This window comes from Paralichthys olivaceus, chromosome 11 (genome assembly GCF_024713975.1).
Source record: "Paralichthys olivaceus isolate ysfri-2021 chromosome 11, ASM2471397v2, whole genome shotgun sequence".
Classification (NCBI taxonomy): domain Eukaryota; kingdom Metazoa; phylum Chordata; class Actinopteri; order Pleuronectiformes; family Paralichthyidae; genus Paralichthys; species Paralichthys olivaceus.
In genome coordinates, this window is record NC_091103.1 from 14,893,309 (window position 1) to 14,911,902 (window position 18,594).

Below are 18,594 nucleotides of genomic sequence, written 5' to 3' on the forward strand. Positions count from 1 at the left end.
CCTGCAGGTCTGTCCAAGTACTTTCCCGTTGTATTCTTTATATATGTATTATAGTATAAAACACACTGTCACATAACACAAAAGTTTCATCAAATCTGGACCATCATTCTGTTTGCAGTCCTTTTGAGTCCTGAACAGTTTCTGATTTCTCCTCCTCCTCGACTTCACTCGACTCTTTTCAATGTCGGAAAAACTAACAATGTTGGTTCTGTTGCATTGAGCCCTCCGAGTCAGCCATCATAACTTTCCATCCTCATAATATGAGCTGTGTATTGGATCTGTGCAATAATGGTATTGCAATCCAAACTTAACATGACAGTATTTGCCTTAAAATACTTTAATGCTTTTAATTTTATGTTATTAACCCATTGAGCCCATAAGTCAAGTGAAATACTGAATCATCATGAATAGTAAATCTTTTCAGTTTTACTGCGAAAAGGTTAATAAATGGTTTTAAACCATTTTCCTGCATTTGGACAATTGTCAGAGTAATAATAATAATTACAAAAATGTACAAGCTAAACATCTTACAGAGGAGAGACGTGTGATGGCTTTTGCTTATTGTTTTATTAACAGCACTGTGCATACTTCCAAAGTGATATGAGCTTTAAAAACCATCAAAAAGTTAATGAATGCCTTTTACTGATGAGAAGCAACACGGAACAACATCTCCCTCTCCTGGCAGAAAGCTGAAGTACCCCAGCAGAGGGACCGGGGGGGGTCGAGCATCACTGAGGCCAAGAACTGATCTGGGACACGATTCATCTTTAAGGTGAGAGGGAAACAAAGCTATTCACAGATCAGCATGTCAGCTTTCTCAGATGAAGCCTGATGCGACTGACGATTCAGAGAGGACACATTAATACAAGCAATACTGCACAATCTTCAGAGATCAACGGGTACAAACCAATACCTACAAACTCTCCTAAAGAAAAAGGCCTGACTCTACACATGGTGAAGATCTCTGAACGTATGGCACTGCTCACAGAATTATTCACAGAAGTAAACAAATCCTTTGGAACAAAATACATGTACAGGAATGCAAAATGAAATAAAACAGCAACTTTTTTCTATTCATATCACTGACTTTATACAATTTGCTTTTTTTTCTTTTCTTTAGAGTGACAGTATCAAAGCACAAATTGGTATGCTGTGCGAAAAAACAAAACGGTAAATAATACAGGACAACGTTGTCCTCAAAAACATCAACAAAACATTGGTACAGTATTGAGGTTCGGGGACCTCCCCGTTCATTACCCATCATTCAAGACGTTTCTCAAGGCAACTAGGAACAGAAATAAGAAGAACTAGAGGATGGTCAGACAGCGTGGAGATAGCTTCCAGTCAACACACAGTAAAACCCAGGGTAAACTAGGGCTGATTAGCTATTGATGTGTCTTCTATACCCTCCTGTAAAAAAATAAAACAACATTCTTCATATGCTGGGAGAGGTCTGTATGTACCTAAAAGCTCTGTGTCATTTCCTTATTCATTCATAGTACCTGGAAATAAAGCTGCTGTCTCTAGTTCTGTCAATATCAGAAACAATATGCGTAATAACAAAAAATGTGCAAGTTATAATGTGAGAAAATAAAAGTAATAGGCTACTTGTGTGACTTCACTGAGCGGATGCTTTTGGCAACATGTCACCTGACAGGTGAGCTTCTGTCTCAGCCAATGGATCTTCTTTTTTTTTTTTTTTTTGACAGCCAGGGTGAACGCCACATGTTCAGATAAACTTTATTCCTGAGTTCATTCTTACAGTCGGCCCAAATACTGATTTCAGTGTAGACTTGGGGGTGGGCCAGCAAACCCATGAGCCTACTTTTTAAAAAAAAAAATTTTTTAAATGGCCTCACTCTTTCAGATCAGAGGTGCGAAAGGAAACTAATGTGGAGGAGAAGCCTGAATCTATTAGAAAATGGCTGCTTTCCATACCCAACGCATTTTGTTTGCTTTATTACTGTTGCTATAACAGAGTCTACCTCAGGAAAAAAAAGAAGAAAAGGGAGTCGACAGCTTGAGAGGGCTGCAAGCTCACAAGCCGTTTGTACTTTCAAGTATGCTACATTACGGACTGGAGGAACACAGGTGATACTGTCACTTTAAAGAAACACGGTTAAACACAATATTCACAAATGTACATTTAAGGCTTAATTGTTTAGCACTAACAATAGTAGCAGCAGTGAAGCACTTCTGAATTAATTATAATAACAATATTGATGATCATATTACAATAATATATTACCAAAGTAAATCAATAACAGTTTTTTTTGTTTCAAAATCACTGGCCTGAGCTGGAGACAGAAACCTGAACCAGCCAGCCAGTGAAGTTAGACAAAGACAAAACGAAAACAAATTTCAGCCGCCACGGATCACGCAGCACTAGCCTGTCTGATACTGCAGGGTTGTCAACATTAGTACGTCCTCTAATAATCTCATTGTCAGGCTCTAAGCTACACTAGGCCCTGACATGAGTTAGAGCAGTAGTACATTTACAGAGCGTGAGTCTGAATACACAGACTCTAATTCCACATTCATGATGTACAGGAACAGGGTTCGTTTAAGAGCAGGTCACAGGAGCAGGTCTGGCAGGCACACAGTCGTCATGCATGCTCACATACACAGACGCACACTCACACATAGACACACACGCTGCCAGACAACAGCCCTGACCTGAAACCATCGTCATGCTACTTGGAAAAACACAACACGACAAAAACAAGGATGTCTTTCTAAAAAACAGAAAAAGTACCAAAGCAACATTGTTGTTAATCAAAGGCCATAACAGACTGAATTCATCATGGAAAAAGCTCTGCTGCATGTCTTCTAAGCTGCTGCTGACCAACACGTCCCAGTGAGGAAGACTCCCCGACTCTTCCTCACTTCTCCACACTCTCACATCCCTTAGTCCGACAGAGGGCCACACCCCCCTTTAATCTGGTCCCTGTCCACCCATATCACTTGTACCAACAGCGACCCTCAAAGCTGAAATCATTTTCGCATACTGTATATGCACGTACTGTATATATTATACACATTTAATATATATTTACTCATATATTAAATTTTTATATAGATATACATTTTTAGTTTAATTTGTGAGGTGTTGGTTAAATTTTCAACAAAATGCTTCGACATGAAAGAGAAAAATCCGTCTTCCCAAGATTTCTTGCGAAAAGTCTTGTGGTGTCATGTGGCGTCCTGTCATTGTTCCACATGTGCTCGGCCGGTTCCACGGAGATGTTCTTGAAAAAGAGGAGGCCTGCTGTAACAGTTTTTAAGAAGGCCAGACACTGTTGAAAGCGCATGGAGTGCAGGACGCTGAGTCCCAGAGATGCCGTGAGCTCGCTGAATTGACAGCCAGTTAAAATCCACAAGGGGCATCAGCCAGCACCAGAGGTAGTGCTGCAGGCGATGGGCTTTGGGCTGTGCCAACCTAAACCCAACCAGGCCAAGCTAGGGCGAGAGAGCAAACACGAGAGACAGGCACAGGGAGTGTGCTATGTCTGAATATGAGCAGTGGAGGGAATGGAGACAAACTCACGTAGGATATTCTTGGCCATTTCGATATTGTTCTGTGCAATCATCAGTGCTTTCTGGATGTCCTGGTAAGAGTATCCCTGACTCATGAGGTGCTCTATCTCACTACTGATTTGAGGGTTGGCTTCTCCACCTGTTGCTCCACCACTGGGCGGTGCGCAGATGGGTGGGACGGGGCTGGGTCGACGCTCTGAGTTGATTCGTCTGGGCAGAGGCTTCGGGGGTCTCTCTGGTGCTTCCACCGACTCTGAGAAGGCTGTAGAAACGAGAAGAAGACAAATGGTTTGACACACTCTAGCTTTGAGTTGTAGTTGCATCCAAAACAAGAACAACTACTTTAAAATAGTTAAAAGGTCGATGTGAATGACTTGAGAAAGTATGTGATTACTGTAATTTGGAGCCTGTATCAGACAACATGCTGAGTATGTCTGGGGTAAGATACCTGCTAATTATACTGTATATATGGTGAACTGGTTGACCTTTCCACTGCACTGACTTTTAATAAATCACTCAAAGGGTCCAATTATGATGTGAGAGCTTGTTAATTGCTCTTCAAACACAGAGATTGAGGTCTCAAGTGGAACTCAGGCACCTGGCAATCATCACTGGAGGTAAATGTCAGCCGGCTGAGATTACTCTCCAGAAGATTGATGCATGAAGAAACAGACAACTGTTATGGACATTGGCTTGCACCACTAAAAGGCTTCATATCAGCAGCATTGAAAGGGAAATGTCTTGTCATCACTCCAGTAAGCTCAGGGATACTGACTCAACAGAAATCCTTTAAAGCAACACTTCCATGTTGCACTGAAGTCCGCACTGAAGTCCTGCTCAGTCAAAAGGATTACATCACTATTGATTTGATCATTTATTTTTTTATTTTGAGCAACTCCCCGCTGCAAAGAGAAATCGTACAGGAAATGCTGGGTCACCATTAATGCAAGTTTTTGGAAGACAATTTTCAGAGCCAATTATACTTACGTGCTGCAGCTCCAGCGTCTGAATCTAAAGAAAGGCGGCTGAAAGCTGCCATGGAGGATGATGAGGAGGATGATGAGGAAGAAGAGGACCCTGCCAGTTCAGAAAGGGTCCGTCGGGCAGGGGGCATGGGGAGCCGTGGTTTTGGGAAGTCGTAGCCGTTTTCCTCCTCTTCCCTGTCCACGGCTGTGTGGTCTGCGGGACCGTTGGTCAATGCCACAGGGGGCAACTCCGAGTAATCTGGTGGGAAGTTAAATAATTCATAAGCACTACAGTATTTGACAAAAAGAGAACTAAATTAATTAATATATACCTGGTATATACCTGGTTTCATTAATACAAACTCTTATCATTATATTCTCTAAAACAGTTTCAGATGACTCACAACCGTAAACAGACTATTTATTTATCATTCATGTTAAGGCAAACACAGATTGACTCTAAAACAAGATCCTCCCCTTATTCTAATATTCTTATGTTCAGGTTCATGATTCCATAAATGATTTGTTTTACAGTACATAACACAAAGACATTTTTCAGACAGAACAGTCTGTCAAAAAACATCTTTGCACGTACATTATTTTTTTAACAGTTTACATTTCTTTATGCACAATAATAAATACTGACCTCAAAGACTCTTGTCCAGTTCAGTAGAGCACATACCTCTGCTAAGGCTCAAACGTTCCCTTCTAAAACCACCTTTAATTCTACTAGGTCTGGATTTTTATTTAGATCTGCACCACATTGCACTCAATTTCAAGGTCAATGAATTATTCTCAGAGAAATCGATGAAAATGTAAAAAAACCCAAATAAAGTCATCATGCTAAAGTGAAAAATAATGATCTAGATTTTTAATGGGATATTTTCAATGAAAATCTCATTGAAATAAATTGACCTTTGACCACCAAATCTAATCAGTTCATCCTTGTGTCCAAGAGAATATTTGTACCAAATTGAAGAAATTCGCTCAAGGCAATCTTGAGATATTGCGTTCACTGGAATGGGACAACCCGAAAAACACAATGCCTCCAGCCACTCGCTGTTGTCGGCACAGAGGCATAAAAAAAAACAATCAAACAAACAATCAAATGAAAAGAAAATCTTGGTGGAGGTAAATGAGGTTAGTAAATTCAAATACCTGAATCTCTGGCTTGTTGTGACCTGGACTGGATGTTGTACATGGCTTCATACATTTGAGGTCCATCCTCCAGTTCAGCCATCGCCAACCTTCAACAGAAAACAATAATTAAATAACAGTGTTGTACAACCCTGCCATTACTAACAGGCGTCAGGCATTTTCCATGATGTGCTCCTGGAGGTGGATTCATGAAGTGTGAATACCTTGAGTTGTGTGTGGAAGCCCCGAGTGCTGGGGGAGGCTGAGGTTGTGGGGGCCTCGGTACTGGTGGGGTCTCCCCTACAGGTGGTGAGGTGATGGGGGGCAGGACAGGGCGAGAGGACGGGATCATGTACTCCGACTCCTCCTCACTGTCACGGGCCTCCTCTCCTGCCACTGCCCTCAGGACTTGAGATGGTCTGCAAATAAACAACACATGATTTTTTTTACGGTAGAACTGGATTAGAAAAACAATGAAGGAAGAATTTTCTGAGAGGAACAAACTTCCTAAATTAAGTAAAATGTGTCGACATGCTTTGTAGAATTCATTAATATACAGTGTGATCATCAAGTTAACTCAAATAAAAAAAAACCATTATGGGGCCAGCGTACCTGTTTGCCAGTGAATAGATGGCGTTGGCTGAGGATGAGGGCTTAACTTTGGGGTTGTCATAATCTTGAGCACCTACTGCAGCAAAAATCTGGAAACAAAGCAAGAATTTGACTTTAATAAGAAGAATATTTTCACAACCAAAATTTAAAAACAAAAAAAACCCAATCATATTAATGGAATATTTCTGCATTTTGGAAAACACGCTCATTTGGTTTCTTGCTGAGATTTGGAAAGAGAGTGAATTAGCATATCGCAATTAATGTCAATCATTAATGACAGCTGATGGAAAATGTAATGTCAAGAAGACGACAGTACCAGACGAAACAAATACACTTTAATGTCATGGCTCTGCTGTTGTGATCAAACAGTGGCTGTGTAGTGTTCGTCAGGAATGACCGGCTACAGAAACAATAAGTGTATACTGGATTATTTCAGTTGTTTTACTTGCACAGTTCCTACCATCTCTGAGCTGGTAATAGTAAACAGAGCTACACATTCAATCAAGGGATTAATGGTTTAGCATGCAGTGGTTTGTGGTTCCTGACCAGCTGGTGATCCAGACTGAGGGAGCTGTTGTTCTTCTGAGAATCTGAGCGGGTGTCCAGAGCGGAGGGCAGCGCCAATGGGAGGGAGTGTCGGTTGGAGAGTTCCCTGACACCTGCCCGGATGTCCCCTCCCAGACTGGACACTTGGGAGGATGAGGACGATGAGGACGAGGAAGAAGAGGCGGGGGCCTTGGGAACAGGCCTGGAGTTCCAGTCGGCCAGCAGCCGGTTTGGAGGTGTAGGAGGGAGCTTATCTCGAGGGGGCTCCCCAGGAGTGCAGGGTAAGGGACGCCTCTGCAGTCGTCCATCAGGGCCCGTCCCAGATGCGTGGGGCCTGTCTGGAGGAGGAGGAGGGGGAAGGTCCCGTAGCGCTGGGGGAAGAGGGAGAGGCTTGTCTTTGTGGTGAGATGCTGCCTGAGAAGAAGAAACAGAGATGCGGGGAGCCCATTAAGACAACATACCGTATCGATACAGAGATAATCCATTTAGTAGCAAAACCATTTGTGGCTATAATCAACAATAAACATTATTTAGATGAATATATCATCAGCAGATAATACCAGATTCCTATCAACAGTTTACATTTATCTACATATGAGCAGAATTTGCCTCATTATTGGTGATGCTGCGTGATTGTGAAACACAAACATTTTCAACAGACTATTATTTGAATGTCCTCTCTTGCCTGAACAAGGTGCTACCTTGGTTGTGTATTTACCTTAGTGGTGACTCCAGGGCTGGAGGCACCAGGGGCGTTGGGCGGTCTGTGTGGTGGGATCAGGTCTAGTCTGGGTGGCACAGGGGGCAGAGAGGACTGAGGAGCCATGGACATGGGTGACGGGGGCCGCTCCACCTGGATCACATTTACAACAGCAGAGAACGACCAACGATCAAATTCTGCTACATGGGAAACAATTCAACATAATCAGCTTTTGCTCCAGACTTGAACTACATGATGAATGCAGCTGCTGATGATAAATGCAGCTAATGTTACACAACCACACTGAGTTTTAATCTAAACTATCTGTGTTGTGTATGGATCAAAAGGAACACACAACACTACAGTGATCATCTTATTTCTCTTTGAATGGTCTGAGGTTATCTCTACCTAGAGCAGGATGCTTACATCACATAATGTCGCACAACAACAATGGTTCACATTCATTGTAATGCATTGTAATATTCTTTGTATTCTTTTTACCTGATGACGGTTCTGTTTTTCTCATCTTAACCTGCTGTTTATATTCCATTAAATCTGTTCTTGTTTTATTGCAACTGTTTTTCAGTACTTTTATGTGAAAAAAATTAAGTTAATTGATCTTCTTATATTAATATTATTATTAATTTATGCTTATTACTGAGGCCATGGTAATGGGTGGTGTGGTACTGGACTACTTTGTATTGAAATGTGTTTTACCCGTCATGTTTGTGGGAGTGTTATTAGAAACGCATCTCAATGAATTACACAGATTTTACAGGAGTAATTAATAAAGTGGAACACTTCCAACAAACAGAAATCTAAAGATAATACTTGAAATACAGCCAAGTACTTTACATAGAACGAGTACATTTAATGAAATAGTAGTAGTCAAGGATGAGACAGAGACTGGGTCAGCAAACAAAGCCCAAGAAATTCCAGGGACCACATCAAAGTGTGTCTGATCTCAGGCATCCATCTACTCTATAAGCAGACTAATGCACACAGAGCTCCTCCAGAGGCACATAAAAGATGCAGGATAGGAGAATGCCCCACGTATCAAACACCGAGAGGCACAAAAAAAGCTGCTACCTTGGCACCATGAAAGATGGAGATGAAAGACTTCAGATATGAGCCGAGAGCTTGAAGTGCACAAAAAGTGAAAAGGGCAGAGGGGGGAGTGTTTCATCTGCACTGAGATGGGTCTCTCAGAAAAACAGATAGGAGAGGAGAGGAGGACAGCAGGAACCCATGAACAGCACCCAGGGCATCAACTCAACCAAGCGCCTCAGTGTTATATCAGTGGAAAACACCAGCTCTCCCAGTGTCATGAATGGAAACTTTGAGCAAATCAAATTTGTCTCAATTATGTCATGGTCTTTGCACGGTCTTACCTTTGTGCACGCAAGTTTGCTCATCATTAGATGGGGGTCTTCAAGTCTGTCGTCATCGTCGTCTTCAAAGCAAGGTGATGGGGCACCTTCGGCCCCGTACATGCCCCTGCAGGAGCCCCCGCTGTTGTCCTTGGGGTCAAAAGGATCCACGACAATGGGCTCTGTACCCTTTATCTCACAACGACAGAAGGGACACCCCGTCCCCTGACCCTCTGATTCCTGTAACACAAGAAGATGCAGCAGCACACAGGAGATGAAAGGGAGTTCTGTTCTTCTATTTGCACGTTATGTCTGTACACAAGAGCACTTCAACTGCAAGTTTTTCTCTCAACAGGTTTGAGCTATGACACTTAACTCGGAGCAAGCAACCCACACAAACCCCTTCAATCCGCCCACTCTCTTACCTGCCAGGCAGTGAGACAGGAGGTGCACATGAGATGGCCACAGGGCTCAATCTTCACATCCTTGTCATTCTCTGCACAGATCTTACACAGCTGGAAAGTGGAGCCCATCTCACAGTACAGCTCATATTGCTCCTGGGGGGTAAAGAAAAAATTAGACGGATATGAGCCCACGATTCCTAAACGCAGAGTAAAATGATACGATACTAACACCAACTGAGATCATTTCCAAAGAGCCTAGGAGGATCTGAAGCAGAGTGTGGGGGTGTGTTTTTAGTTTCAGTCCTATGCTCAAGCAAAATGGATCTGTTCATTAAATTCCTCACAAAACTGAGTGGACATACATGTATAAACAGGTTAGAGACTGCAATGCATCTTTTTTCCTCCTTATTTTACACTCAAAGTCACATCCTGACATTTAACTTGAGGTTAACTGTCACACTCTTAAAAAGAGATGACTCAACATTAAAGCCAAAACATCCCGTAAAAAATATTATAGAAGGTTGAGCAACGTTCCTCATACTGCAAATGTTCATGCTTTGCCATCTTCTCTTATTTGCTGATTTATTTCACAAGCGTTCTTCTTTCAAAACAAGCAATAATTTTTTTATTCCAGTTTTTAACCATGCTTTTGACCTTCTCACAGGAGATTGTGTTTTCACTGACATTTGTCTGTTAGCATCATTACACAAAAACAATACAAAACTTGGAAGAAAGTGTTAGTGGTCAGGGAAGAACCCATTAAATTGTGTGGATCCAGATCAGGGGTCAGATCAGGGACAACATTGGGAGATAGGGTGTTATTCAGCATTTATGTTGATTTCTCAGAGAATAATTCATGGACCTCGGTGGAAAAAATATCAGGCATGTTATGATAATTATGAGTATGAAAATCCATATAATGATCTGCATCTAGTAAATTTAAATGAGATTTCATAAGGGGACTGTTGGGCGGTATGCGCTCTCTGAGTGACTTTTTGAGTTATCAAGTCTTCTACTTCTCCTTTCGGCTGTGCTCAGCACTGTCACATCATTTTTTTCAACTGATATCTTTCCTGTGTCCACCCAAAAAAAGAAAAAAACATTTGACCTTTATAAGAAAATGCCAAAGACCAACAGGTTTGTGTGAGATATAAGAGACTGAGGATGAAGCCTGAGAAGCACACTGCTCAGACCTGTGTGACTTTGATGTGGTCTTGAGGCGAAGGCTCACACAGTCCTGTCAGGTCAGGGTTTTGCGTCCGGCCGTCAGGGAATAAATAGCTGCAGGAGCAGAGGAACATAAATTTAGAGGCTACACAGAGAAGTTCCCATTAAGTATCCTTGGGTAGTTCCACAGGCATTTTCCTTTAAAAGTTATCATCATCATTATTAGTTAGTATGATTGTACTGCATGTAAATCAGGCAGAGGTAATGAAAACATCTGTTCAATCTATTAATGCAACATGTTTTAATGAACCTTGAGTTGCTGCATTTACAGTATGTGATCATTTCATAAGTGGTCACATGCTGTAATTATCATCTGATAAATGTTTTGTGCATGCAAGCGATATACTGTTTAGGATTTCCCAGTTTAAATTAGCGCTCGATTACAGGTTGTGACAGGCCAACCATAGCTTTCATTAGACTAAAGAATGAACGCTGGCATGAGAAGATGAGTTTCATGCCAGCCACGTAGACCACTGAATGAGCTGTATATTAGAAACCAACAGTTATACACTGGTTATGATAACAGCAGAATTGTGGGAATAAGCAATATGATATGGCTGGATTGGGCAGCGATTCGTGCTTTGTGGGGAGAGGAATGAAAAAGAGAAATGACAAAAAGAGCCCTACACATGAAAAGAAGTTTGACTTATATATAATTTATTTAAACGACATCAAATGGAAGAGCGAAACCCAGCCACGAAATGGCTAATCAGAGGTCCAGATGTAAACCCCCAAGAAAATGACAGATATAACAGTGCCAAACAAAATGCCAGTGCACTTACAATCCTTCCCTGAAGCCATCTATGAGGGCCTGGAAGAGGGGTTTATTGTGAGGAATGGTTTGCAGTATGTTTCCATCTGCTGTCACGTAGCCGATTGCCCACTGGCCGAGCCGCGTACAACTCAGTCGGAAGATGTAACTGGGGAGGAACAAAAAGGGTTACACTTTGTTCAACTTAATATAGAGATCAAATAGTAGGGACTACACATATTCTCTGTAAATTGTGAACAAGAAGAAACATGAAGTATGCACATCACTTTATATGAACCAAGTTAAGATAAATATATTGTGAACTATGCATGAAAATAGCCGCTCTGCAATTTGATGATTGAAAATGGTCTGAACATGTATCCCATGAAAAAACTCTTCAGTGCTACAGGAAATAGCCTAAACAGTGACATCAGCTTTCAGTGTACAATCAGAGTATTGAGGCTAGGTACCATTACTACAGTGTGCCACACGCACAGAAAAAACTGTTAAACCGTAAAACCGAGACTGAACTTAAGCCATGTCTGTCATTGTATTTATGCAAAACTAAGCATTGATGATATGCATGTGTTCATGTGCAGAGTGAAAGATGAGACTAAAATCTATGATCTCAAAATACAACCTGAGAACTACAGTGAACCATACTGTTGCCCACAGAAACACATGAGCATGGTTTGTCTGATGCATCTCATTACCAAAATTGGCAAAACAATTGTGTCACTCACATGCTCCTGAAATTTGAATAGACTTTGAGGGCAAAGCCAAAGCAGATATTTACTTTAGTAAAAAATTACTACAGTCACACCAAGAAGATTCACTATAGGTCATATGTCCATGTGTTACATACAGTATACACATGTGTCTCACCTGCCAGGCTTGTGAATGAACTTCTGTAGCCGTGCTTTGACCTCATCGTAGGTGAGGAAGGCCATGTACCCTGGGTGAGTAACTGCCAAGCTGTTCCAGTTTCGCAGCAGGGACGACCAAGGCTACATACACATGAGAAAGAGAGAAGAGAGTGACTCATCTGATGAGTGAGTGACTCGACACAGCAGTAACAGCAAGAGGAGAGTAATGGAGCAGCTTAAACATCAGTGTGATTTACAATGGACATCCAATCTGGGTCACGCATCATAAAAAGGTTGTTTAAAGCTGAATTTGCAACACAGAACACATTTGAAGTTATTTGGTACCATCCAGGGTCACAGAATGAGGAAGGTTATATGGAAACTAGCAGACTGATCACCATATTCTATATAAAGCAGTTGAAAGACAACTTTCTTTAAAGACTTCTTGGCCTAAATCGATTCAAACCATTATAACAGTTAAAGGTAAAATAAAATAAATAATTCATAGTACTCAAAAGCACGTTGACTGAAAGCAGCGGTGAGTCAGAGGTTCTGCAGTTGCTCTCAACAATGTGTCTTGTGTGTGAAAGGAAGTAGAATTAACACAACGGTGAAAATGAGCTGCACAGGTCAGAACCATGGTTACAACTATACAAGAGTTATTAATATATAAAATCACACAGTCTTTATTAGGCTGAATGACAAAGAGGGATTGATCTGTCCCTCTGTTATTACTGCACACAGGAAATGACAACACAATCATCTCCTTTACTGGACTCCAGTTTGGATGCATCCTATGACCTTCAGTTTAATGTGATCACAGACTAGCTGTGTGGGTAAATTAATGTGTGCTTAGTAATGTTATATCCAGTACATGTATTTTTAGTTGCCTCTTGTTGTCATTTGGACATCAGTTCACTCCAGAAAAGCTCTGCGTACAGTTTACTGAGCAGAGCAAGCAAACACTGCTCAAAAATATTGGTTAATAATCACCACCGCATCCTTCAGCCTTTAGATACAGCATGAAATGAGACCTTTGAAGGGCCCTTAATGTAATAAAAGGCAGTCTATTGCATATCAAAGAGACAGCTTAAAATGGCCACAGGCTCACTTCCTCTTCTGAGTTTAAGGGTATTTAGAGAAGGTCTTTTTCTGTATGAGGGAGTGTCATAGGAAATGTCTGTAATCTGTTTAGGTTTCATTAAGCCTGTTGGTGCCCTGCACATAAGCAGCCAGGTACAATGCCACTGAGGGAGCAAAAAACATAAACTAATGCATACCAGATAAGATGAATCACAATGCTGATACAACATGCTTCCACTACATACAAAAGATAAGCTGAAGATGCTGCCTGATAAACCGCCCTCTGCCCTTCCCTTCCTCTACACCTTTTTATCCATTGTCCTTTCTCCTGCTGCTTCATTCTATAATGATTGAAAAACAAATGGGCTATTTCCTGCTGCCTTGTATATTTGATTCACACAATCAGCTTTGTGAGTTTCTCCAGGAAAGTAATGTATATGAAGACTTTCAGTCAGGGTTTAGAGCTCACCACAGCACAGAGACAGCCTTAACAAAAGTCACTAATGACCTCCTAATAGCTGCAGATCAAGGGTTTGTGTCTGTTCTTTTCCTGTTAGACCTTAGTGCAGCATTTGACACTATTGATAATCAAATTCTATTACAGATATTAGAACAGCTAATTTACATTATCAGGACACACTCCTGATAATGTAAATTTCCACTGCTATGCACCCAGTTATTCTTATCAATTAAAACCAGAGCAATGCAATCGATTAACTAAACTTCAAGCATGTCTCAAGGACATAAAAACCTGGAATTCAGACTTTTTGTCCCTAAAGTATCAAAAAAAGTAGAGTAGGAGCCAGAGCTTTCAGCTATCAAGCTCCTCTCCTGTGGAATCATCTCCCCGCTTCAGTTCGGGAGGCAGACACCCTCTCTACGTTTAAGAGTAGGCTTAAAACATTCCTTGATAAAGCTTATAGTTAGAGCTGGTCCAGGCTTGTCTTAGATCTGCTCTTAGTTATCCTGCACATGCCACATGGAGATCCTTTCCTCTTCTCCTTCCTTAGCACATCAAATAACTTAATGTCACATCAATACATGTTACTGACTTGACTTCTTCCCCGGAGTCCCTGCGGCTTATCTCTCACAGATCCAGGGCCACGACTGCGGCCACATCGTGGATTATGATGGTGGATCGCGAATCAGAGATCGTGATCATAACAGCGGACCCTGTATCGTGCTGGCTGGTTGTGATGGTAATGGCAGATCCTGCACCATGCTGGCATCTGATCATAGTGGTGGACCATGATTAAGGCGGCAGGTGGCAGTGGATCATGATGATGGATTATAATGGTGTATCCTGATCGTGGTGGCCGCTGATCGTGGACTATGACTACAACAACTGCTTGACATACAATATGTCTCCTCAGATACTCGACCATTACTGACAATAATTCCTCAATTCATTTACCTTCCATCATGCTACAAACTGTTTACTCTAACCAATGCTGTAATTACTCTATTTCTCTGACACTCTCCATTACATGTGGCTTCTATTTCACTTCTGTCCGTCCTGGGAGAGGGATCCCTCGCATGTGGCTCTCTGTGAGGTTTCTACATTTTTTCCACAGTTGAAAGGGTTTTTGGTAGTTTTTCCTTACTCTTGTTGAGGGTTAACGGCAGAGGATGTCACAGCTTGTTAAAGCCCTATGAGACACATTGTGATTTGTGAATATGGACTATACAAATAAAATTTGATTGATTGATTCCAAGGTATAAGGTTGCCTTTCACATCACTACAATGTACAGCATACATGCTTCTACTGTGGTCTATCACTTGCAAGCTGAGTCAGGGTTTGGCAAAGTACAACAACTGATAAACTGGCAACGTGCAAAGAGTCATGTCCAAAGATTTTCATTCCACCGGTTTATTATTCATCCAAGTGTCAGAAAGTACATCCTCGGGAGAGAATATATAAAGAAGACCTTGAGAGAGATCTCAGTGTGACTTTAGATGGTAGAACACATAGAGAGACATAGTCTGGACCTTGTGAGGCAACAACAGATGACCATGAAAAAGGACAAAATCCCTTTCAAACATTTCTGTCTGCACTGTGTGAGCAGAGTCACAGAAAGTTCCAACTTCCGCTCCCTCTGACAGTGTGAATATGTCAGCAGACGTCCCGCTAACGACTTGATAGAGTTAGCCGAAAAAAGATGTGGCGGATTAGTTTAAGTTCATTATGTGCAGCTTTAAATGAAATTTTGAGCGAACAGACTGCTATGAATGACTTGCACTCTACGTCACAGTAATCCTCTGCACATTTCTTCTCTAATTAACTCACCAGCGAATGATAAAACTAGGAGAAAAGGTGCAGTTTGCAGCGGCGTGTGTGTTCTCTACCTGAAATAGCCTTGTGAAGATGTCAAACTCAAAAACAGAGATGTAGTCGTTGCAGGTGAGGTCTATGGTGGACTTGAGCGCCATGGCCTCCAGTCCAGAGCTGATGGGATGAAACTCGTGCAGAGACTGACGGAAGACCTTCCAAGGCACGATGGTCCTTTAACACATAAAGCAAAAACACTAAATAGATGACGACATTCCCTTGCAAAGCCTGAAATCAAACATCCAAAAATCCTACAACTACCTGAGATTTATTATTTTTTTATTGTTTATTATTTAAAAAGAGGAAATACCATTTGTTAACAGGCTATTTGAGCACATCCAAATCGAGGTCATGAAAACTGGCCTGATGTGATCTCTTTTAAATTGAAATGCCCTCAGAGCATTACAGAACTAAGTTTTCCAATGATGGTCCTATTTTTGGTCAGCTGCTGCATTGCTCCTATAAGATATGTAAACCCTACAGTTATCTAAATGGAGGGAATTCGTGTATTATTATGTGGTATTGAGAAACCCAGCAATTTAACTGCCCCTGTAGTTCCACATGGCTGGTTTACTTTTGTGCTGCATTCAGTTTCAATCCAACTTGTATAGTATATGAGTTCCAACATTTACATTACATTGACTTCTTCATTCAATGACCATACATTTGCCCTAGAGAAGATGCTAACTACTGTAAAAGAAAAGCAAAGATGTTGCTTAGTGTGTATTAATTATATATTCTCTTACTGCAGTAACTTCCGATTAAGTGGTGAAATAAACTCATTTTCTTGGGAAGGACCCCAAAGGGCCCCAGGGTGCCACTGGAGAAATATAACATTCTATTTGTAAATCAATTACTCACTTATCGCCAAAAGCACGCCTCCAGAACTCTGCAGCATCTGCCTTGGTGATGCGGAAGTTATCACCCTGAAACAGACCGTTGGGGAAGATGGCCTTCAGCTCAGCCAGCATGTGGCTGAAGATCAACGACAGCTTGGTGAGGTTCCGCCTGTGGAAGTTAAGAGAAGAGGGGAGTGGGTCAGGATTCACATCTTTTTCATTACTTTCGCAACATTTGTAATTGATAACATTGGTTATTGCTTTCTAAATTCTATCTAATGTAAATGGAGTAAGGTCCCTCAGCAGTTTGCTGGCCAATGAAAACATGCTTGGTAACAGTGGTGAAAATAAGAGCTGAGTGGGTGCTCCAAGTACAAACTCAGTGTATCATGAATTTAGTGCCGACACACATGTGGGGAAGCAATGCAAATGCTTAGCCTCAACTATTAACAAACATGAGATATGAATGGAGACTGTTCACTTCCATAAGAATAACATGCTATAGTTTACAGGTTTTAATACAGGTAATAAGGAGGCTTAAGGCTGGAAATGAAGACTCAAATCTAGGTATGTGCTTGGCGATTTTTCCCACTGAGATTGTCCTTGGATGCTTAATACAGAAATAGTTACAGGTCCATGGAGACAACATAACAGTGTTAAAGGACACACATAATCATAGAGTCACTGAAATGTAGAGACTAGCACATCCTACACAGCCCTATTATCAGTTTCAAAAGGGGTAGTCAACAAGCACAGGACAGGAAATAGCTTAAAAGTAAGAATGTAAAAAAAAAAAAAAAATAAAGCTCTGAGAAAGAAGCAGATGAGGAGAGGAGTATGATTGTGGGAAAATGTGTGAGAAAAGGAGACAAGAAAAAAGCTGCATAAAGTCCCCGTCCCCTGCACCCCATCGCTGCATTGGAGGCGTTATGCTGAGAGAGCCATGATTTACGAGGGCAGCACAGAGTGAGATTGTGCTTGGCTGTGTGGCAGGGTGAATTGACATGCATGAGAGAGACAGCAATGAAAGCGTGGCAACGCTGCAGCTGCCCCGTACTACACTACACACCCTATGAGTGGAGTGAGTGGAAAGAGTGAATGAGGGAGGAGGACAGTGGCTGAAGATGGATGAATGAAGATAAGTGTATGTTGAGATCATGCCAAAATAGACCAGCACTTGTTGGGGTGTTGGTTAACCTCAGAAACATGTGTGAACTGCGATAAAGAATTATATTTACACCCTCTCAGCAGTAAATGATCCTCAAACAGAGAACATTTGTTGCTTGATGTCTAATCATTTCAACTGCATGGCCCACTTAAAATCTACAGCAACGACTTGAAGCAAGATGCATCAATTGTATTCTTTGAAGTCAGGGCTGCCCTCATCAGTGATGCAATGTGGAAAACAAGACCATGGACTACTCTCAGCATTTCCCGTGCCGCCAGAGTCATGAACACTTTCCATCACCATCTCGAGAATAAGCTGCCTTGATCGATACTGCATTTCTCGGTGTTTTCTTCAGCAGCTATCATCTCAGCAGGAGGTCCCCCCGTTTCTCCTGCTTCCTGGCCCGACCGACCTGACTGAGCCTTGGAGCTAAGCCTCATCCATTCTCCTGTCAACCTCTTCCTACCCTGTGCTTTTATCAAAGTTACAACAGCCTCCCTCCTGCTCTACTTCCATCTACAAGGCAATCACATGAAGACAGTTATCCTCTCTTGCAAGTTTATGCGTGGAATTAATCTCTCCTCACTCCCAGCTTTGATTTTCACATCTAGGTTAGTTTACAGCGTTATGAATACTCTTACCCAATCCCCTGGTCTCTGAACACGAAGAAGCTCCATAAGACTTTAAGCTTATAAAGTCCTCTCTTCAAACCTACATTTTTATTACTAATTCACCAGTAAATGCTAATGATAGAGTCTCACTTGGGGCCACATTTTCTGTGGGCCGATATTCACTTAAATTCTGTGATCTGAAGAGACTGATGCTTGGATGGATTTTACATTCATTCATAGGGCCATCGGTTTCTGGTCAGTATAAAGATTTTCTATGGGAAACTTCCAGTATGACTGGAGCTCTGTGAAGTGGAGTTACATGTAACCACTGCCATCCAGTTCAGCCAAACACACTGAACTAAATGTGTGTGCAGAATGAATGTGAAGCAAAAGTTCGAAAAAAACAAAAACAGTCACGCATTCTTTCTAAGTTGGGCAGTCTGAGGTT

The 18,594-nt window shown here is 41.6% G+C and overlaps 1 protein-coding gene across 1 annotated transcript in view; it reads right to left on the reverse strand.

Moving 5' to 3' along the window:
- Positions 1–548: 548 nt before the first annotated feature.
- The window catches only part of cbl (Cbl proto-oncogene, E3 ubiquitin protein ligase), a 35,244-nt gene continuing 17,198 nt past the window's right edge, over positions 549–18,594 (reverse strand). Inside the window, exons 3-16 of the mRNA XM_020088240.2 lie at positions 16,390–16,536; positions 15,546–15,702; positions 12,135–12,256; positions 11,281–11,418; positions 10,465–10,552; positions 9,293–9,424; positions 8,889–9,107; positions 7,516–7,650; positions 6,798–7,211; positions 6,252–6,340; positions 5,864–6,058; positions 5,661–5,749; positions 4,525–4,761; positions 549–3,799 (exon numbers count right to left, since the gene is read on the reverse strand). Coding sequence (XP_019943799.2) covers positions 3,504–3,799; positions 4,525–4,761; positions 5,661–5,749; positions 5,864–6,058; positions 6,252–6,340; positions 6,798–7,211; positions 7,516–7,650; positions 8,889–9,107; positions 9,293–9,424; positions 10,465–10,552; positions 11,281–11,418; positions 12,135–12,256; positions 15,546–15,702; positions 16,390–16,536 — 2,458 coding nt within the window. The 3' untranslated portion in view covers positions 549–3,503. The remainder of the gene's footprint in view (positions 3,800–4,524; positions 4,762–5,660; positions 5,750–5,863; positions 6,059–6,251; positions 6,341–6,797; positions 7,212–7,515; positions 7,651–8,888; positions 9,108–9,292; positions 9,425–10,464; positions 10,553–11,280; positions 11,419–12,134; positions 12,257–15,545; positions 15,703–16,389; positions 16,537–18,594) is intronic.